Source organism: Spodoptera frugiperda, chromosome 31, assembly GCF_023101765.2.
Source record: "Spodoptera frugiperda isolate SF20-4 chromosome 31, AGI-APGP_CSIRO_Sfru_2.0, whole genome shotgun sequence".
In the NCBI taxonomy this organism is placed as follows: Eukaryota; Metazoa; Arthropoda; class Insecta; order Lepidoptera; family Noctuidae; genus Spodoptera; species Spodoptera frugiperda.
The window spans coordinates 3,451,838-3,475,219 of NC_064242.1; the positions used below are offsets into that span (position 1 = coordinate 3,451,838).

The 23,382-nt window shown below is 37.0% G+C and overlaps 2 protein-coding genes across 3 annotated transcripts; both read left to right on the forward strand.

Annotated features, from left to right (window-relative positions):
- The first annotated feature begins 661 nt into the window (after positions 1–661).
- On the forward strand, positions 662–15,257 carry LOC118276018 (MORN repeat-containing protein 5-like). Its single transcript, XM_050707367.1, has 8 exons — positions 662–803; positions 4,191–4,236; positions 5,030–5,107; positions 6,202–6,326; positions 6,826–7,012; positions 8,082–8,249; positions 13,713–13,923; positions 15,114–15,257. The coding sequence occupies exons 2-8, from the start codon at positions 4,202–4,204 to the stop codon at positions 15,171–15,173; spliced, it is 864 nt and encodes a 287-aa protein (XP_050563324.1). The 5' UTR covers positions 662–803; positions 4,191–4,201; the 3' UTR covers positions 15,174–15,257.
- A 423-nt stretch (positions 15,258–15,680) lies between these two features.
- LOC118276085 (MORN repeat-containing protein 5-like) lies at positions 15,681–22,734 on the forward strand. 2 transcript variants are annotated; one of them, XM_050707366.1, is made up of 9 exons: positions 15,681–15,800; positions 16,140–16,174; positions 17,232–17,309; positions 17,640–17,764; positions 18,129–18,330; positions 20,428–20,595; positions 21,084–21,270; positions 21,987–22,045; positions 22,391–22,734. In XM_050707366.1, exons 2-9 carry the CDS (start codon positions 16,164–16,166, stop codon positions 22,422–22,424), a joined length of 864 nt encoding a protein of 287 aa, XP_050563323.1. In that variant the 5' UTR covers positions 15,681–15,800; positions 16,140–16,163; the 3' UTR covers positions 22,425–22,734. The 2 variants fall into 2 exon arrangements, with proteins under 2 accessions (XP_050563323.1, XP_035450141.1); XM_035594248.2 differs by having other exon boundaries at positions 15,705–15,903.
- Positions 22,735–23,382: the final 648 nt, after the last annotated feature.

A 23,382-nucleotide genomic window follows, 5' to 3' on the forward strand; every position in this document is an offset into this window, starting at 1 on the left:
ATTCGCCAACCCGCGTTAAGCAAGCGTGGTAATTAATTATTGCTCAAACCTCCATATGAACAGAGGCTTTGGTCAGCAGTGGCCACTTATAGGCGGATCATGTACATAAAACCTCACTTATCCTAATAAATACTGAACATGTATGTATGTAATAGGAAAGTTGTTGAAGATATTATTGTTGCACCCGATACTGATTGATCAAAGGCTTTCGAGTGATTGCAAATTTCAGAACTTTTCCGTGGTAATACAACTTCCCGCTTCGAAGCCCTTCGTACGAGTGGGTGGGATATCTACCATGAAGCGGTGGTGCTTCGCCAATTGTCTTGTGGTTCGTGTGAATGAAGTTGTGCAATTCGACTAATTATACACTCACCGCTAATGTATCCGGTAAAACCTCGTTTAAAACTGATACCGAACTTTGCTACCTTGTTCGAGGCTTGCACATCATCAACTAAAAAAATTGTATTTAATATACTTACTGAAAATATAATATTTTGGGTGACATAGTATAAATAAATTAAGCAATATTCCCGTTTTAACCTAAAATAAAAAAAGTTTTTAAAACTATTATCTATAAATAGCTGGTTAAATTTCGATGAAACAGGAATTTTGAAAATTTCGCACTGAAATCAAGATGGCGGGGTAACTAGTATTGACAAGCTGTCAAAGTCAATTCAATGTCATGTCAATTGACACTAAGAATAAAGAGGAAATAAATCTTTATTATTTTTAAATAATAATTAATATTTTATATGAAAGTTATTGAATAAAGCTTTGGTTTATCTCTTTTGGATAAGCATAAGGTAAGCTTGTTGTTTGTATATTAATAATATTAATTTCTATAAAAGTATTAGGTTGGAGGTACCTACAGCACTTGCTGTCAAACTTACAAACACGCTGTCACCTTTACTTTGTCATAATTTCTTATGCACGTCTCTATGGTGTCTTCCACAGCAAAGATCCTTCTGGCATCCATCCTCTATCATGATAAACCTCGTGTAAATTATTTATTATGTTATCCGCTTACTCACGTAACTATTTCACGAGGAACTCGACTATAGTTTCAAGCCATGCTAGAGGCCCATATTAGATACGATACGTACGATTATAATAAAACCTCGTGTAATATACGTGTTGTCTACTAAAGCGACTATGAATGTTCATAATGAACAATTTAAAACTTTAAGAAAGAAAAGGGAACCGCCTTACCTAAACACCTATCGGTTTAGCCTCCAAACTTGACCATTTAATCGACGTACAATAATACATACAGCTACCGGCAAACTTCGTACCGCCTCAAAAAAACTCAAACTTTTTAAGTTACCTAAAAAATTGATAGAATTCAAAACTTAGATATGTGTATACAATTTTACATTATTTTACATACGCAGAAGCAGATTTAGACGGATTTTGCAACCGTTCCCGCGTGTTGTAGAAAATATACAAAAATTGCAATAACATGCAGTTTATTCAAATGGCTCGAGATGTGCTTGCTGGCTCGGAAACATGCTTGTAGGAAATCGTTTGAGCCATTCTGATACCAAGTTCCTTGCTTACCTGTGGCTCTATGTATGTAAAGCGGTTCTCCTGAATTTTCCATACAATTTAAAGTGTATTGAGTTGTATATGCGCGCCTTGTAATGATATTTTATAGTAAACTTAATTATTTTAGGTAAACACATCTAATAAAGATTAGGTACAACAAACCTCTTGCTTAAACACCTCAATCATTGATAATCTCCAAATTAAATATTCCAATTATGCACCTACTTAAGTATAGTTTAATCAGAGCATCATGCTTGCAGTCATAAACGACCATTTAATTGATAAACAATATATATGTCATACTAGCTGACCCGGCAAACTTCGTACCGCTTCAAACATTTATCTTCTGAACCTTCCTTGGACTTCTACAGATAATTCAAAACCAAAATTTGCCAAATCGGTCCAGCTTTTTTCGACTTTTAGCAAGACTAGCGAACAGCAATTGATTTTTATATAAATCACTATGTCGGCAAAGTAATAATAATCTCAAAATAGGGTTGGCATATTCTAAGAATAAAAGCCCCTAAAATAAACCATTAAAGGAAACTCAAAATACTAGTAATTTACCTTAAACCAAACGGCTACACACCAACATATAGAACATAGTAGAAAATATCAGGGAGTGTGCAAACTGAACGCCTGCAGCGCCTACAATGAGCGACCTCGTTTCCTCTCTTGAATATTTACGTCGAGATGACGAACAGACGAGCACCTGACACTCTGCCCTTCTAGCCTTCTTCCATCACACATCCGCGTCAAAACAATAGTTTAATCTATTCCTTTGTCGACTTCGCTTGCATACATTCTTGGAATAGTTAGAATTTTTCGAAGTTAAGTACGGTAAAATACACATTTTTGTCTTTAAGTAATCTTTACGTTATGATTTTTAAACGAAACTAAGGAGATTAAATTGTGTGAAACTTGACGATGTGACTTTAAAAAAAAATAATGATATAGACTGAAATTATTTCATGCTGTTACATGAATAGATATTTCCATTTTATTTCCACTTACCGAAAAAAATGGAAAGTGCGTTCCAAGCGAAAAATCTCCTATAACTTTTTTTTTTCGAACGAAACCTCTTTAATTAATTATGATATTATCGGCTTATTCACGTAACTGTGAGTGTCAATAGCAGCGCGACAATCACCGCGTCGTGTGTCGCGGAATACTAATCAAGAATATGCGCATCTAGCCTGGTTTGAAAATAGTCGAGTTCCTCGTCAAATAGTTACGTGGGTAAGCCTATAACATAATAATTAATTTAGTATGTCCCACGAAAGTTATAATAAAACCTAACTTACTAGGAAACATTGCCTTCTCATATTTTATAAGATAGATTTCTTTATCCGGTAATCCATAGCCATATATATCAAATATTTATTACTTTTCCCGGACGTTATCAGAGACAATAATATGGCTTTGGCAATAAACTTATTGTTCGATGCCCGGTTTCACTCTTTCATTATAAATAATGCATGTGTTGTATGTATGTGACCATGACCGCGCCACCATCTGCATACTAAGGCTTTTATACAACGCTCCTCATTTCTCCAATGTTTGTCGAACTTTTGTTTTTTATAATTGTAACCTGGATAAACAAACCAGCTGGTTTGACAAATAAAAGTAGTAGGAAACTTAACAATTTATTTGACACAGTGATTCTAGTAAAGAATAATCAATTGTTATGAGGATTGTGTTAACTTTAGGTGAACGTTTACGTATATTTCCGGTTCGATTCCCGGGTCGAGCAAAGTAATACTGGTGTTTTCGAAAATTTCTCAGTAGTAGCACGGAGTTTGGTAATGCGCGCAGTATATGGCAACAGACTCACCCCCTATCACATGGGACTTATAACACAAATGGTAAAAAGGGGGGATACATTTTACAGTGGCATTACGTGGATCAAAGTGTACCTCTGCCTACCTCTTCGGAGATAAAAGGCGTAACGATACGAGATACGTTTATGTAGAATGAAAATACTCTTTTAAAAAGTGCAAAATTCGTTTTTAACGACTTTTTAAAATTGTTGTGTATCGGTAACTTAATATTCGTACATTAATTATTATTATTTATCAACACATGATTACACTCACAACTTCTTCTATCTCTATCCCTATGAGGCAAACAGACAACATTACCTGGAAGTAAACATCAATTAGACAATACGCTGCCCACGTTAAGATGAGCCTTTGTCCTGAATTATCATACAGTCTATAACAGCAAGATTTATATATTTATGTATGTAGTATAAATATTATACAAGCTTATAATCTGGAACTCGCTCCTAATTACTAAGGAACTATTTCATAGAAACAAAGCCTTCTGTCAGCTAGCTGAAGTTATCATCTCAATTTATGAACACCTTTTGTTAAAATTATCACTTGTTTTACTATGTACCGAAGGCGTAGGTAGAGGTGCATGTTGCAACACGTAATGGTATTGTACAATGTACTCCCACTTTTCACCATTAATTTTATTGCCACATTTTTGAATAACCGAAAAAAGCCCAGTAATACTTTGCCGGACCCGGGAATCGAACCCGGGTCGTGGTCGCTTGACCAACGAGGCGGTCACTATAATGTCCGAGAATTCAACATATTATTCTTGTACACACAAGATATTTAAAACCTCAATTTTTACAGCATTCTACACAATGGCGTTGTCAAAGAAAATTAGTATGATGACTCCGTAAGTATAAATCTTCAAATATTTATTATGAAAATACTCTAAAAATACAGTCGTAATAAAAACAACAACACCTAAGTACAATACACCAACCAACATGGGTAACTAATATAAATTTTAAATACACTGTACCAAAGTTTTCACTAAGACTTGCCCAAACTTTGCCCGGCGTCTCCACCGAAATGGGGCACACTTGTACCTATTTGCTCGGTAACAGTTGCATTACTTGCATTAATACTCGTAACTGTGCCTTAATGACGTCACTATACACACTGAACTATATTTAGGTATTCATTAGAAACTTTGCTTCGTAGTCAGGTTGTATGAAGAAGCAGACCTACTTCTGCTATTACTTGTAGTTTCAGATAGTCCAGTTAGGCTATTCTGATACAGATGGGGCCCAGTAGGGCTGATGCCTGATCTGGAGCTGCGAACTACCTAGCGGGTTTACCGGGGCACCAGTTCGAAAAGTAGGAGAAAAAACAAGGTGACACACTCCTCTCGAATTGCCAAAGGCGAGAAAAGACATTGGATGATTTTGTACCCATTCGAAGTGTACTCGATCGCGGTGCGCCATGTCATTGGTTGTGAGAATAATCTCGACCAATAACGGGCGAGAATGCGATCGAACTCACTTCAAATTTTTCGAATTGACTGTTACAGAATAGCCTAGCTGAACTGATTTTAATATAGTTGCAATAAATTCGTTAATAATGTATGGGCCTGAGTTGCTCTGGTACCTTGCAAATGTCTCTTTAGAATTGCTTAACCGAATAAATATGTTTTATGCTTTCAGTTATTTTCCTGAAAAGCGAGCTTCACAATGGGAACACTTAATGAGAAAGTTTTCTGATTCTCGCAAAGAACAAAGCAAGTAAGTGCTTCATGTTAATAAACCTTAAAGTAAAGCATTCAAACCTACATAAAATACATATATGAATAGTTATGAAACATTATTTTAATTTTTGTGTTTGATGATTTTCTCTTTAAACTGTATTGATATGTATACAATAACAATGTATACAACAATGTATACAATCTTTTTTTTTTTAGGGTTCCGTAGCCAAATGGCAAAAAACGGAACCCTTATGAGATTATATTCGTCATGTCTGTCTGTCCGTCCGTCCGTCCGTATGTCACAGCCATTTATTTCCGAAACTGTTAGGCCTACATAGTTGAAACTTTGTAGGTTGATGTATTTCGGTAACCGCTATTCGAATTTTGAATAAAAATTAATAAATTTAAAAATTAAAGGAGTGTACCCCATACAGGGAACTGATTCAAAAAAATTTTTTTTTCGGCTAACATTTCCTAGATGGGTGTCTATGGATAGGTTTTTAAAAAAGACATTAAGGTTCCAAAAACCATTTTTTGGCCAAAATTAACCGTTTTAAAATTAGACGCTTCCAAAGTGGAAAAATGAGTCCCCCCCCTCTAACTTTTAAAATAAGAGAGTGAGAAAACTAAAATAAATATATGCTGTAGATTTCAATAGAAACTAACAACGAAAATTGGTTTGAACCAGATATCATTATTAGTTTTTAAGAAATAAAATATTTTCAAAAACCGCAAATATAACTTTGTCGTTCATACAAAACCAAGGTTTTACATAGTGTTTGTACATTTGTATAAGTTATAATATAACTTGTTATATTATAACTTTTATATTATGTCATCTACTTGCTGTTACGGAACCCTTCATGGGCGAGTCCAACTCGCACTTGGCCGGATTTTTTGTCACCGCGTCTGCGCACGCTGCTTATGATGAAAAGTCCCTCTGTGACTCGAAACTAGTAGAGCTTTTCTCAATGTATGTAAACAGTGATTTATAATTAATATCGTGCTATTTTGAAGCATCAACATAAATAAAATATGTGACTGAATTCCTTTTGTTCCTTAACATCTTACTTCTGGGATATTTCATTCTTTTTTAATTGCATTCTCAACATCTCTTTTTACATCACACAGGACAGGTCCATTGGATATTCCTCAAGCTGCTCGTTTAACCAAGTACTTTCCTACATCCTCGCGGTATGAGGGCTCTTGGGATATACTGGGTATGAGTGGATATGGAACGTATACCTTTCCGAATGGTATGATATTATACATACTTACATACATACATAACCTCACGCCGGTGTCCCATGGGGCTAGGCAGAGACAATGGAACGCCAATTGCTACAATTCTTACACACCGCTTTCGATATTATAATATACTAGCTACTTCCGCGCGGTTTCACCCGCTTTGCTCGGCTCCTATTGGTCATAGCGTAATGTAGCCTGTAGCTTTCCTCAATAAATGGACTATCCAACACTAAAAGAATTATTCAATTCGGACCAGTATTTCCAAAGATTAGCGCGTTCAAACAAACAAATAAACAAACAATCAAACAAACTCTTCAGCTTTATAAGATTAGTATAGATTTCATATGTATTTCTGCCTCTCTGTCTTGTATTTGAAGATGTTCACTGCTGGATAAAGGATCGCTTTAGTCCTCCACTAGTTCTTAATTTCCATCTGAAAAAGAATAATACTAAGTATTTCTTCCTTCTTTCATATAACTTTCCATAGTATAACTTTTTCTTCAATAGGAGTCACATATGAAGGTGAATTTGACGATGGAGTGTTTCATGGGAAAGGTGAGCTGCATTACGAGAACGGCATGGTGTTGCGAGGCAGATGGGAGAATGGGACCATGGTCGAAAGAACTCTTCTGTTCAACGATAGCCTGGAGTACGATGAAAAGGATTGGAAGTACTGTATACCGCCTGATAGAAGGTAAAAGGAATGTGTATAAAGTAGAACCATCTTTAAAATAGACAGGAGGACAGTATCAGGTTTTATGATATAAGCCGGTAAACGAGCAGGCGGATCACCTGATGGTAAGCAATCGCCGCCGCCCATGGACACCCCAAACACTAGAGGTGTCACAAGTACGTTGCCGGCCTTTTGGGGGTTAGGAATTTAAGGGTAGTTGGGGAATTGGGGATTGGGAAGATAGGGAATATATAATTGGGTCTCCGGAAACCTCACACAAACAATGCAAGCATTGCTTCACGTCGGCTTTCTATGAGGCCGTGGAATCACTCCGGTCAAGCCGGCCCATTCGTGCCGAAACATGACACTCACAGGCTCCTCACTTAGACTGTAACCACTACAACTACAAGTTGGATCCTGCATTTTTCGAGAAGATTTTTAAGTTAGATACTTCTATAAAAAACATAACTAACCAAAAGTTAATGTAATTACTTAACTTAAACTGATATTTGTTGAAGTAACTTTAAATACTTGAGGATATTAAAACATGTTTTGCATTTTTCCCAAAAATATTTCTCTTGTGGATATTAAAGGTCCCAGTCCACGAGAAACCGCTAATTAACCTTTACTAATTTAACATGTGCAAAACGGTCGGAGTAGAAAATTTAAATTGAAATTAAATTTTTAATTTGCGACCCAACTTTAGCAGACAAATTAGGAACTTTTGGGATCAAATTTCAAAAGTAACCACAGATATTGCGATATCATTTCTGTTTTTGATCGCCAAAATGAGATTTTAATCATTTCTGACGTAGGATATTCTTGCTTAGATATTTATAAGTATACACAGCCCGGTAATCTAAAGCCAATAAATAATTATGCTACTTCGTCCCATACATTGGCTTTTCTATTGTATATCACAACAGACATTTTTTTTCAGCCATGATCGTCCCACTGCAGGGCAAAGGCCTACCCTCCTTCCACTCATCTGACATGCAAAATAAAAATTCATTTGTTTAACAAACCAGACAGAACCTATCAACCTTTAAATGTTCTAAAGAATCTCAAATAATATTTCTTACCCCCACAGATTTGCAATAGAATATAAACATGGCTTAATGCCTGCTGGCAAATCGTACTTGACAGCTGACCAGCCCACCAGAGAGATACCTCCTGGCCATTATGATACTGGTGACGGCTTCTATGATACTAAGACAAAGATGATATACAAGTATGATGAATTAGGAGCAGTTTTGAGGTAAGCAATACCTATATTTTTTGTGACCTAGTTTAATTCCGTAGCTTAAGATTTTGACTGCCAATAGAAAACTAGTTGAAGGCAAATCCTCCGCTAACGTCGGTCACCGCTGACCACCACGGTGTTCAATGTGTTAAACACGTGAATTGCCCTAAAAAGGTACACCATGTTTTTCCCATATTTTTAGCTACATTATATAAATTTCAAGAAGATTGGTTCGGTAGATAAAACGTAAAGGAGTAACAAACAAAAACAAACTAACTTTATTTATTTTATACTTTAGTTGGAATTAAGAATATCTTCAAAGCTTCTTTCTAAATGAAACTAAAAACAAAGAACAAAAATAAAGCAGATCAGTCTAAACCCAGAGAGCAATGACCAAGTTATTGCTTGTCGTAACCACAATTCAGCAGAACTACTAATCATATTGACGTCTAGCAAATTGCACTACAATCAACTTCCAATTATTCACGTACCTAGTACTTCAAAACGTGGGCACGACTCTCTGGACGGTGATGACGTCACAACCAATCGTGACCATTTTCCTTTTCACGGAACAATAGTGATTGGTATCCTTGAACTTTCTAAATTCTTTAAAGACCCTTTTTGGGGTTTAGTCCCGAAATGTCCTGTTACTAAGGCTCTGTTGTCCGTCTGTTATAGCTGTAATCAATTGAACCGTAATGGGCGGGTAGTAATCGTAGCGAAATTCACCTATCTAGTAATTTACAGAAACAATAAGACAAATGTGATCTTACTAATATTATAAATGCGAAAGTTTGTGTGTATGTTTGTAACTCAATCACTTAAAACGGCTCGGGATAGGAAGGGATCGAAATATCGGAATGGAATTTGGAAAAGTTAGATTATAGTCTGGAATAACACATAGGCTACTATTTTTTACCACGGGAACGTGGACGAAGCCAATGGCAGAAGCTAGTAGTAGTAGTAGTATATAAAAATAAATCACAATCAAACTGAAATATTAATAAATTCAAATTATATCGCTCGAGGTTGATGATACCCATATACTTACATTCAATTAGTAACTCATCGAAACGTACCTTAATTGGTGCACTAATTGACTGGCTGATTGACGACTCTCTGCACTCAACGTGCTTAAAAATAGTTCACGCTTGTTGGCACAATAAAATAATACAAATAAAGCCTTTTGAATAATGGAATGCACCGAAAATAATTAGGAAAGTAATATTAACGAATCGTTTATGCAATTTAAAAATATGTTTCAGTTGTGAATTAATTGATGTAATAACTTCTTACCTTAGCGAAAATAAATGAAAATAAACATCTGTTAATCTTTTACAAAAATTGCATTGCATTTACCTAAATTTTTAGATAGCCGCTATGTTCCAGATATTTTTTTAAAATTAAGAACGTAATTTGTATGAACTATCTGTCATATTAGTTAATTAGATACTTATATAGACGTGTGAAACATGCGCTAAAACTAGAATCAAATAGAAGCACGTGAACTACCCTTCTGAAGACATTAAAATGAGTATGAACGTCAAGCATAATATCAAAAACAAAAGAAAATAAAATGCTCCTTCTCTACTCATTCCCAGAGGAAAACCTTTTAATACAATAATAACAAAATTAAATACACTACTTAGAGCACCGTAATAGACACTAGCAGACATAACCAGTGCTATTAAAGCTAACCAGCGCGTACGAAAACAAAGCATTAGCAACTACTTAGCTTCACCTTCCACGGTTTCCACAAGGTAGCATCCTGGGGCCAATTTTTTTGTGAAAATGTGAGGAGAGTAATCTAGCGGCCATGTCGTATGCCTCGTTTAGTATGTCCTGGGACGCATTACTCGCCACCTCTGGTACTGTGTGAACTCTAAATAGATAATAATTAGCTTTGTCTCGACACTAGAGAATTTAGTAGTATGAGGTAGTATTTTTTGCAAACTTAGGATGACTATGTTAAATACTTAGTTGGGTTTTTGCATATTCGCGTACTTATTAATTCCTTTACTTACTGGAATTCTTTAACTACACACGATTGCGTTCAATTGCCATACAACATGTGTTACAATTGAACGCAATCACTAAAGTAGTTTACCAAATACAATTTACGACTGAAGATAAATAAATCGACAACGCCTATAATGGTTCACGAGCAAAGATGTGAGTTAGTAATATGTAATAAGTACCGGTCATATTGTTTCACAAGGCATAACAAGCGGCTTTACTTCGTTTCATTAGCAATCCTGGGGTTAAAGAGGAGCATCACTTTATTTTTTTAGACAAAGAAAATGCCGTATTCCTTTTAAAAATGGCGGTGCTGGTCGCTTACCATCAGGTAACCCGTCTGCTCGTTTGCCCCCTATTCGATAAAAAAACATGTTAAAAAACATAACCCTCCTTCTGGCGCAGTCGGGTAAAAACGTATAAAACATCGACAAGCTAAATTGATACAAGTAGATGAGCAGGGCTTTAATACTTATCATAATTATATCAAATATTCAATTTTATGATATTTTCAAAACCGTTAATTTAACATTAGTATGATAGCAATGAAATTAAAACTGTTTGATGTATATCTTCATAGCGAAGTGAACCTCGTTTGTTTTTTTATTCGTGCTAATAGCTTTCCCTCATTCCAGCTGCTAGCTGTTAGCTGTTGAATAACATTTATCCACACATTACCACTGTTTACGAGCGAAGCTTTTCTTGAACTTTAGTTTTAATAAGAAACTCGAGAGCTTACCGTAAATAACTCCTAGTGTTAGTTAAATTGAATTAAGTTTATTTTCTTTAAAAGAACTTCGTAATTATATATTCAGTAATATTAAATGAACATTTCTATTTAAAACCATATCAACGAATAATTCACAAATACGACTTCATCATGGCGACCGAAAGACGTATATTCAGTGATGTCTCTGTGATAGCGAAGGTGAAAACCGGTAGCGATCACCGTATTGTCAGGGGCACACTGAACATCAATGTAAAACTAGAGCGGTCACGCCTGGTGAAGTCCACGCTCCGCCCTGGACGTGCCCAGATCCAAAACCCCGAGCAGTTCCAACTCCAACTGCAAAATCGCTTCCAGTGTCTAGCTGATTGTGGAAACGTGGACGAGATAAATAATGGGTTGGTGGAAACTGTCCGAGCAGTGGGGTCAGACTTCTTCAAGACCCCCGCCGAAACAGGCCCCAAAAGCTCTCCGACGGAACCTTAAAACTTCTTAAGGATCGTAGCGAGATGAGGCTGCAGTCTTCAGACGATATGTCTGAATACGGCAAGCTCAATAGACGAATCTCGAAATACATGCGACGTGACCTGCGGGCCTATAACGCCGCAAGAGTCAGAGACTTAATTGAGCGAAACAAGGGCTCAAAAGTCTTCGCAAAGAATTCGTCTGTTGGGCAAAGCCAAATGACGAGGCTGAAGACCGAGGATGGCAGCGTCATCTCGTCGAAGTCCGAGATCCTCGGAGAGCTCGAGAGGTTTTACGGACAGTTATACACCTCAACACGGCAACCCATCGTCGGTACAGCTCGGGACCCAAGAGCTAAACTGACGCGGCACTACACTGAGGATATCCCAGACATCAGCCTGTACGAGATTAGGATGGCTCTCAAACAGCTTAAAAACAACAAGGCGCCGGGCGATGACGGAATCACGTCGGAACTTCTGCGAGCGGGTGGAAAACCGATACTTTTAGTCCTCCAGAAGCTATTCAATTCCGTCATACTCGAGGGAACCACGCCGGTAGCATGGCAACGGAGTGTGGTGGTTCTGTTCTTTAAAAAAGGCGACAACTGTCTGCTAAAGAACTACAGACCTATCTCACTTCTGAGCCATGTGTATAAGCTGTTTTCGAGGGTCATCACGAACCGTCTCGAACGCAGGCTTGATGACTTCCAGCCTCCCGAACAAGCCGGATTCCGAAAAGGTTTCAGTACCATAGACCACATTCATACGCTGCGGCAGATTATACAGAAGACCGAGGAGTATAACTTGCCACTATGCTTGGCGTTTGTGGACTATGAGAAAGCCTTCGATTCAATCGAAACCTGGGCGGTGCTGCAGTCTCTCCAGCGGTGCCACATCGACTATAGATACATCGAGGTTTTGAAGTGTTTGTATAACAACGCCACCATGCGCATCCGACTCCAGGAAGAGACTACGAGGCCAATCCAGTTGCGGAAGGGCGTGAGACAGGGAGACGTTATATCTCCGAAACTGTTCACGAACGCACTGGAGGACGTTTTTAAGCTCTTGGACTGGAGCGGACGCGGCATCAACATTAATGGCGAATACATCACTCATCTCCGTTTCGCCGATGACATAGTCGTAATGGCAGAGTCGCTGGAAGAGCTGAACACCATGCTCAGCGACCTCAATACCGTTTCCCAACAGGTGGGCCTTAAAATGAACATGGACAAGACGAAAATCATGTCAAATGTCCATGTTGCACCTATACCGGTTGTCGTTGGGAACGATATACTCGAAGTTGTAGACCACTACACATACCTGGGTCAGATCATCCAGCTAGGTAGGTCCAACTTCGAGAAAGAGGTCGCTCGAAGAATCCAACTCGGATGGGCAGCATTTGGGAAGTTGCATGAAGTCTTCTCGTCAAAAATCCCGCAGTGTCTGAAGACCAGGATGTACAACCAGTGTGTGTTGCCAGTGATGACGTACGGTACCGAGACATGGTCCCTAACTGCTGGCCTTTTAGAAAGGCTCAGAGTCGCCCAGCGCGCGATGGAGAGAGCTATGCTCGGAGTATCTTTGCGCGACAAAATCCGAAATATGGAAATTCGCCAAAGAACAAGAGTTACAGACATAGCTCTCAAAATATGCAGGCTGAAGTGGCAATGGGCAGGCCACGTCGCTCGGAGGACTGATGGCCGCTGGGCCAGGAAGGTGACTGAGTGGCGACCGCGGACCGGAAGACGCAGCGTGGGCAGACCTCCCACTAGGTGGACCGACGACATCGTCAGAGTGGCGGGGAGCCAGTGGATGCAGGTGGCGGCTTGTCGTTCTACGTGGAGGACCAAGGGGAGGCCTTTGTTCAGCAGTGGACGTCTCTCGGCTGATGATGATGATGATGATGATGATGACTAATAATGTCAATCTTGTAGATTATTTTAAAATATTAAACACGTATTTATTTCCTTACAGAAACAAATACTTTCGAAGGTAAATTAATTTGAAATGTCGCGAGACGTCACTTCTCCGTACGTTTTAAACGAAAAATTACGTAATTGCTCCCACTCCTAAACTTTGATTCGTTTTATTTCAGTATTGTTATCTTATATGACAAAATAAAAAAATACGTGTCTAATATTTTTTCATTAGCTAACTGACGAACTAAATAGATTTTTAATTATTATACCCAATCATCATCCCTATTAACATATTTTGATGAACTAGTATGCACATGATGACAATAAAATTCATAGTATAAATTCCTTGCAGAACTCCATCACGTAACGAGCAGATATGGATTGAGAGCAACTGTCGAGTGAATCCCGAGAAACCTCTGGGTCCTCGTCCAGACTTGTATGAAGCGTACACAGCACCAGTGGTGCAACCGCCACCACCACCACCGCCTGCAGCTGGCGTGAAGCTCACAATGAACGTAGCCAAGACAGAATCGTTGGACACGATTGATGAAGAATTTACATCTGTAAGTATTTTTTTAAGTTGCCCCACACTATGACTTTCTCCTATGTCGTGGGTGCGTTTACAAACATACAAGTTCACATACACATCACACCCAGACCTGAAACAACAATTTGTGGATCACACAAAGAGTTGCTTCATGCGGGAATCGAACCCGCTACACGTTGCGCGGCAGCCACCGCGTCAACCGTGCAGTCAGGTCAGTATTTTACATAACATAACATCACGAATGATAGAACAAGTGACTCAAGTGATCGAACCCTATCATACGATCACTGACACAGTTACTTATACCAAAATGTAACATCCACTATTCACCTATTATAGCATATAAGGACTGCACGGTTAGTGCGGTTGTTGAGCAACTGGCCGCTGCGCATCGTGAAGCGGGTTCGAGTCCCGCACGCAGCAACTCTTTGTGTGATCCACGAAATGTGTATGTGAACTTGTATGTTTGTAAACACAGCCACGACACAGGACAAAAACCTAGTGTGGGGCAACGTTTAACGGCAATAGCTCGAATTCTTGGGACAAAAAATTACTTACTTAGTTTGTAATGAATTCCGTTACAAAACTACATAGATGTAATTCACTAGACTGAACCGTAACAATAAATAAGACTAAGTCTTATTCTACAGATATTGTAGTTTTAAACTAAAATTAAACAAAACTCAGAAAGTTGGAAGATAATGTAAATGAAGCCTATGCCTTACGGAACGATCTCACTTAAACAACTCGGTAGATTTTTCTTAAGTTTTCTCGTCGAGAGCCAATGAATTCTTCATTTGTTTTAAAACGAGTAATTGTTTTTTATATAAATAAAAATAGGTATTAATTTTTGGTATAGGGTTTCTTTTTCTATTTGGAACGAGCAAATGGCTTCACTAGAGGACTGATTGACAGACAGACATTTGTCTTTTTTTAAATTTTGTATTATTTGCATTGACGTTCAATAGTGCCTTCCTGGTCTATTTGAAATAAATAATTTTTACTTTGACTTTGACTTTATTTTTAGAAGATTTCTCAGTAACTCTGTATTCGGAGTCGGGACTTACTCGTTCTTCCTGGAATTCCTTAATTTTCGGAAGGAATTAGGACCCTATTACAAGGGACTCAACTGGTTAAAAGTGGGTGTTACTAATGCCTACGTTTTCCTAGATGAAAGGCTTAATTTTACGTATCTTTTTATTTCAGAGCTCCAAAGTATTGAAGTTCCACAACACTGGGGATTCTTCCAGCGATAGCTTCGAATAGTGATCTCTCTCATTGACATCAAGAGTACTTACTTTATGTCAAGTAATTAATTTTATTTTCGTTCTAAGTAAAATTTATTTTTAATTGTTTAGTTGTTCAATACTTTAATACTTAGCTTTTTAACAAAATAAATGTTATATTTTAAATTTAACACGAAGTTTTATTTTAGATATAACTTCTAAAACCATAATGCACTGAATTTTCATGAAAATTTACTGGCAGAAGTTTAAATTTTGTAGCAAAAAATGCTACATTTAAAGACATTTTTTTTTTTGCTCTCAAATTTTATTGATATCATCACAAACTATATCAATTAGTATATAAAACATAGGAACTAAATAATAATAATAACTATAACTAAAATATTTACAACTTAAAAATACCTTAAAAAAGAAATAAAAACTAACTTAAGGCGTCGAAAAACTAATCCTCATCACTGTCAATGAATAAAATCTTGCCCTTCTTTGTGGTCGACCTGGTTTTAAATTTAGAACACAAATGTCAAATGACATTTTCACGTCTACTCCAAAATGTCACTATGACAAAAGGGACGAAAGATAGTTGTTATTTTTTCTATTTTATACATACGTTTTTTAATTGTTAATTTGAAAAACAATATGTAAAACAGTTTGTTTTTAACTTTTTTTAAGTTAGCTATAATTGTTTTTTTAATAGAAAATAATTATAGTAAAATTTTGATAGAAGTTTTGAAATACATTAAACGTCTGAGGTAAGTTTACTTAGGTAAACAACAATGGTTCTGAGTTCATGGTATTCTATAGTCGTTGCATAAATATAACTGAAAAGAATAGCGATAGATATTCGGTTGATTATGGCTAAGATTATGCCCCCAAGTAATTAATCATTGAAACGTATTTTTCTAGATAATAATAACAGTGCCAATTCAGAAGCCATTATTATGTTACACCAAACTTCCTTTGATAATACTTGCTAACTTTATTTCAGTGGTGTTTTATAAACAAACCCAAAATGGGAACTACGTAAGTATAAATACTTATATTATTATATACTAGCTTCCGCCCGCGACTCCGTCCGCGCGGATGTCGGTCTTCGCGTGGAAGTTTTATTTATTCCATTTTGAGTAACTCTGACAATGCGGTGGCCAAATACGGTGAGGCCCATAATAATTAAGGAGATCCCTCTATTGAGCTACTGCTATTGAGCTCGTGTTCTGTAGAATAAGACTGAAAAATAAAGACACCCCCTGCTATTTATTCTTTCAATATTTTCAATGTACAGAATTGACCCTTCTACAGATTTATTATAATATGAATGAATTAATGAATTAATGAATGAACGAATGAATGAATGTGTTATAAACGTAAGAGTAGACAAATATAATCAGAAAGCTCCGAACTGCTAAGCTATCGGGAGTTATACGTGTTATTGTGAGTCAACCATAAGAGATAGACATTTGCTGTTGTGGAATATTTTTTAAACAATTTTAAGGAGAACATTTCCGTCATACATTATTTCTGTGTAGCTTTAACCATTAAGGCTGCACACGCGACGGAAACTTAAAAAATGGAGTAAGTTCTCCTGTTTTCCCAACATTTCACTTCACTGCTCTGCTCCTATTGATCGTAGCGTGATGAAAAGTATACTATAACCTGCCCAGGAGTATGAAGAACAATTGTACCAAGTTTCATTGAAATCTGTCGAGTGGTTTTTATTTCTATAAAGAACATACAGACAGACAGACAGACAAAAATTTTTCTGATTACATTTTTGGCGTTAGTAGCGATCACTAATCACCCGCTGATAGTTATTTTGGAAATATATTTCATGTACAGAATTGACCTCTCTACAGATTTATTATAAGTATAGATAGATAGATAGATTTTTTAACGAATTTTGTCACCCGATAATACCGAAACTTTGTTCTGTGTTCAATATTGTATGTTAAGTTATAGTAAATTGAGTTCAATATTGTATGTTTAACAGTTTAGCAAAGTAAATGAAGTCATATGTAGTTAAAAGATTTCTTCTCATAGTATCATAGTTATATTATATCTCTTATTACGAAATTTCTTTTAGCAAGGACCGAGAGAGACGCACATCACATTGGACGAACCTTATGCAGGAGTTTTCTGAAAAACATAAAGAGGTCTGCCGGTAAGTAACTAAATACATACCTATTTGTAGTCGTGAACTTGACAAGTCCAGACATGTTGGCTCAGCATAGAGAGAGAGAGCAGCTTTGCCTTCCTTTAGTCTTATATTTTCAATGCATTAGATGAAACGAATAACTTTCTTTGGGCTAGCGTTATTGCACACCGATTTGCTGCGAGTACTTTGTCGAGCCTGCCTATTTGTGTCGAAGCATATTTCCCACAAATCATAACTATCATATCTGTTGCTCTTTAATTCTACTAATATAATATCTCCAGAAAAAAATCGCATGACAGTAGTTTGTGTAGTTGAGTGAAACGATCTTTTCCACAGTGCGACACCTGTCGACCCATCAGGAACTAGAACTATTATGAAGAAATTCAAAACAAATTCGAGATATCAAGGCGGGTGGGGACCCTTGGGTATGACTGGCTATGGCGAATACACGTTTCCTAATGGTAAATAAGATCCCAACACTTAATTAATTACAATAAAATATTACAGATACAGTGATAATCCTTGGACTGAAGATAATAGCCATATGGATATAGACTATCTTTTACGGACTAAATATAGCTAAACACCATCCTGGTATACTACATGCTTAGAATTGTAGTAGGAATCCAGATTGTTTTGCAGCTCCGGATCCCATGCGTCTATTGACGTGAGTCTACTGAACCCTTGCCATGCCTGGAGGTTACAGTTATGCTTGACACGCAACCACTAGGTTCTGATCGATAGGCTGAACCAATTGAACTAATATGTGATATACATATATACATCTGTTATGCAATCGTATACCTATACTGGTCACATTTTTAGGTGTTGTCTACAAAGGAGAGTTTAAAGAAGGCATGTTCCATGGAAATGGTGAACTGATATACAATCCGGATCCCGCTGAAGGTCACTCCGTAATTCGCGGTAATTGGGAGAACGGTACCATGACATCGAGGTCGATACACTTCTCTAATACCCTCGAATATAACGAGCACAAGTGGGCGTATTGCCAGCAACCTGATAGAAGGTAATTTACTTACTTTTCATTTTTCTTTATTAAACTAAAACTAAGTGCTTACTGCTACTTATCAAAAAAAAAACTGTATCCCAATTACATTTAGGCATAATATTAGGGGGGAAAATCACTCAATCTCGTTTCCTGCCTTTGGCGACGCGATATGGGGTGTCGAGACTCTTACTAACCAATAACCACCCCGTTCCTACTCCTGCTTTTCGAGCCGGAGGCCCGGTAACCCGCTAGGCGGTTCGCAGCTCCAGGTCGGCATCAGCCCTACTGGCCCTTATCTGTGGTAGTCTGACGGCTCTTTTTTGTACGCACGGGTCTGGTTCTGGTCGAGCATCGAGCTACCCTTGCTCCGCAGACCCGCAAAATTTTCCTATCTTGGCTTTACTTATTAGTTAATTACCAATCAAAGAAACTATCGAATACCAATAAGCAAAGCGTCAATAAAACAGGGTTTACTCAAAATAAGTCAAAGAAAACAAATGTTGGGTTATTTTCTGTCACTTTTTGTTTGAAACAATAATGTAATCCGAACAAGAGCGAAGTTTCTAGGTTAGGGACCCAAAAGTTGTACAACCCGCAGGAACATTTTCCAAATTGAATGTGAAATTAGATTATAATCTAAGATTCGTTACACTCTGCATTGTCTGCGGATTTACCCAACATTCACGTGGAAACATAGCCGCCAAATGTTCATAAAGGTAATGCGATGAGTTTAACAATCATTAAACTGGTTTTTGCGAGCTTTTCTCTGATTGTGGTTTAAAAAAGGCTACTAGCTTTGAACAATTCTTATTCCGTAGTTCTGTTATAATAAGAGATCATTTTGTTAACACATTAAATATAAGAAAGATTTGCCTACATACCAGTTTTCTATTGGCAGTCAAAGACATTAATAGATGAATGTCACGTTTATGTGACCATTAAATGACTTACCGCCGTACTAATATTTAAAAGTTGTTTTCTGAACAAAATAAGGAATAGTTTAAGTAACCATTAAATGTCTCTGAGTGCGACTAGTTAGTGTTCAACTTATCACAATCGTACAATCGTCCACCTTAATAATAAAACTTTATTCAGCTTTAACTTTCCTTTGATTTCGTGTACAATACAGCACGTAACGCATTTAGGCATCTAAGTACGTTACATACTATAGTAACAAAAATAAATTTTAAACCAACCACCACTGTAAACAATTGCATATTTTTAAAACAAATTCTGTAGAAACATTTCTTGTATTTAACAACATTTTTCATCCGCAAGGCAAACAATGTACGTCCAGAATTACATCTCATCCCGTTCGGTACGAACAAAAATGGCGGCAATGAATTGCGCGCCAAAAACATTTCCCGCGCGTTTTTTGCTTAACTCACACTAATCGCCCATCATAATGATTTGTTTTACTTATACGGATTTTTGCCCCGAAAAGAACGTTTATTCTAATGAGGATAAATGATGAAACAGCCTTTTTCCGTAGCGTTTTTTAAATTTTGTATCCGAAACGGGATGCGTGAATAAGCGGGGATAGGCATTATGTGGGATTATCTAATGCTTGAAGTTAAAAATATACGTGAGGTACGAAAAGAAGGGTGTTTTTATTTTCAGGTTGGCAACGTTTTTACTGTTATGTGCCCTAAATTATTTGTATTAACTTGAGAGCTTTTTAGTCTACCTAGTTTTCTTTTCTATGCTAAAACAAACCAACGTCATGCCTTTTTCTCCCTGAAGGGGTTGGCAGAGGTGCATAGTGCACATTACGACTCGTAATGCCGCCATGCAATGTACACCCACTTTTCACCATTTGTGTTATAAGTCCCATGTAATAGGAGGTGTATAGGAGTATAGGCCATACTGGGCATAATTCGAGACTCCATGCTACCACTTAGGAATTAAAAAAAAACGAAAAAGCTCAGTACTACGGGCCTTTTTTCGGTTTTTTACTTTGCCCGACCCGAGAATCGAACCCGAGACCCCTTATCCGACAGTCGTACTTACGACCACTCGACCAACGAGGCAGTCAGTTTCTCTACTGCAAAGACAAAATTTGACGTTGAACATGATCTTACTTATGAAAACCACTAATCATTTAATTTTGTACAGGTTTGACATAGAATACGCAACGAGCATTCAGCCGGCTGGCAAGTCATACCTGACGGCTCGTCAGCCCACTATAGAGATACCTCCCGGTTACTACGATACGGGAGACGGACTGTACAATCCTAAGACGAAAGTTATTTACAATCACAGGGACCTCACTTCTATCAAAAGGTATATGATTTTTCTAATTAAATCACTTCAAAATTAACTAAAAACAAAACAAAATAGAAAAAAATACTATTATAAGTACTGATAGGTTACCCACCCACTGATGAGTAAGCAGTCAGTACCATACATCCTCCTTTTTTTGAAGTCGGTAAAAATTAACAAATAAGTCAAGTTGTGGTGTAATTGAGTTATTTGGGTAAATTTGTAATAACAGGTGATTTAATATGGTTACCTGGCCTAGTCCTGGTGTTAGCTAATGGGTTGTTGTAGAAATAGCAGTAGTAGTAGTAGCATCTAGTGTATTAAACAAAAATATAATAGAGCTAATCATTGCTGCTTTATTGAGAAGGTTTAGTGTTTCTGTCGATTGACCCAAACAAGTCATGTAATGAATAAGAAAAATGATAATAAACTACATAATCTGTTATGAAAACTTAGCAATAAATTACAGGACTCCTCTTCCTCTCTTCTCCTTCGTCTCTTGTTTACAGGGCTCCGTCACAACGAGAGCAGCGCTGGATAGTAGAGAACTGTCGCGTTGGAGACGTGAAGCCATTGGGTCCCCGCCCCGATTTGTACGAGACCTATGAACAACCAACTCTCCTTCTGGCGCAACCACCGCCACCACCAGCCACCAGCTTAACTTCCAGAATAAGTTCCCAATTCGATATAGAACATGTATGTATTTTGTTACTAGCTACTTCCGCGCGGTTTCACCCGCTCTGCTTGGCTACTATTGGTCATAGCGTGATGTTTTATAGCCTATAGCCTTCCTCGATAAATGCACTATTCAACAAAAAAAAATATTCAAATCGGACCAATAGTTCTGAAGATTAGCGCGTTAAAACAAACAAACAATCAAACAAACAAACTCTTCAGCTTTATAATATTAGTATAGATTAAACACTTACACGACAACGTCTACCAAAAAGTTGATTACCAGATAACCTAATCAAGGTTAAGTCGCTAAAACGTAAGCGTCCACAGGCCGTACGCATTCCGTATGACGTCATCAGTACGCATCGCATGTAAGCATTGCTGATGATGCGGATCAGTGGGCGCAGTTGTATGAGTTTTTATACAAGACAAACTCAAATCCGTTGCGTGCGATGCGTACGATGCGGGCCTGTGGACGCGTACCTAAATGCAGGGCGCTTTCAACCCTGTCTGGAAATCATTGAAAGAAACCTGTGTCCAGCATTGGACAGCTTCTGACTGATATGATGATAGTAACTAAGAACAATTTAATGTTTTACCAGCCAGGCAAACTGTACTTATATTTATTAAAGTACCCTGAGGGTCATTAGTTATTTGATTCTGATTATTGTAATGTACCCACTTTATGATTTACCCAATAATTAATTAGCATCTAAATCATTTCTATTATTTTCCAGCAAAAACCCCTAAGGGACTTCTACAATCCTTCGAAACTTAGATCTGCGTCAATGCAAAGGTTGGATCATACATTGCCAGTTCGATTTTTATAATTTTATTTCGTATACAATTAATATTAAAAACAACAACTAATATTGAGCATCGCCAATTTTATTCTGGGAATTGGGAAATTTTATAGTCTCACATACACATAACGAAATATTTAAGGCAATTTTCAGATATTATGATTTTCTTCGATAATGTTATGATTTTTAATTATTTACGGGTTTTGGACGATAAACGATTTATAAAGGAAAAAGCTTTTTATTTCACAAAAGCCATATTGAAAATTTTCTGGACAAGATCAGAAAGATAACATTTAATTGTTAATTTCTTTATTTATGTTTTTTTTATTTTTCTACAGGCCCCCGCGACGAAAGTTCAGACCTGCCAATTGACAATGAAACTATATTATAAATACATACAGGTTAATTAATCCGATTTCTGCTTTAATTTTAAATTATTTATTTGCTAACTTATTTTATTGCTATTGATTAATTTTATTTTTAGTTTTACTTTAAGCGGTTTTCGGTATTATACTATTGAAATTTAGTTTAAATAGTTTATAATTAATGTTTTTATTTGTAAATTGTAATTTATAATTCCTTTCTTAAAGTATTAGGTATGGATTTTTAATTTTAGTCTGTTTTTGCTGGTTTTTTCATCATTTAGCTGTTGAAAACTAAAATAAACTTTCTTTTAATTATTTTTGTTTTTTTATTTAAGTTTTTTTGGAACATTGTCGAGAGTACCTAACGTAAACAGTTTACAAAATATCAGTATCAGGTCTATTGAGATCGGCAAGATGATTGGCCTAGGGACGGCATCATCTTTTTTTGAGGGGGGAAAATCATCCAATGACTTCTCCCGCCTTGCGAGAGGCGGTAGGGAGTATCAGTCAGTGACTCTTGATCACCTTGCCTTGGTATCGCCTATGACGGGGATCACACCAAGTCTACACAACCTTTAAATAAGGTTTTAAAAAATCAAAAAAATATACAAATAATGACTACTCATAGGCTGTTGTGGAGGGCTAAGGGGAGGCCCTTGTTCAGCAGCTCTCGGCTGATGATGATGATGATAGGCTGTTGATTTGATTTGGATTCTGTCAAGTCATTCGGTCATCGGATTCCTCGGGTTCATGATGATGCAAAATTATATTTATGACCGAAAGAAACTTTGTAACAAACTCTTTAGTCGAAAGTCTCTTCTTGATGGCCTACTTAACAGAAGAAAAAGAGAAAAAATATATAAATAACATTGACATGTGCTATTAAAAGCTCGTGTAAATTGTAATACATTTTAATAAAATAACTAGGTACTAACTGCTTTCCTTCTTGTTGTCTTCGTTTAAGT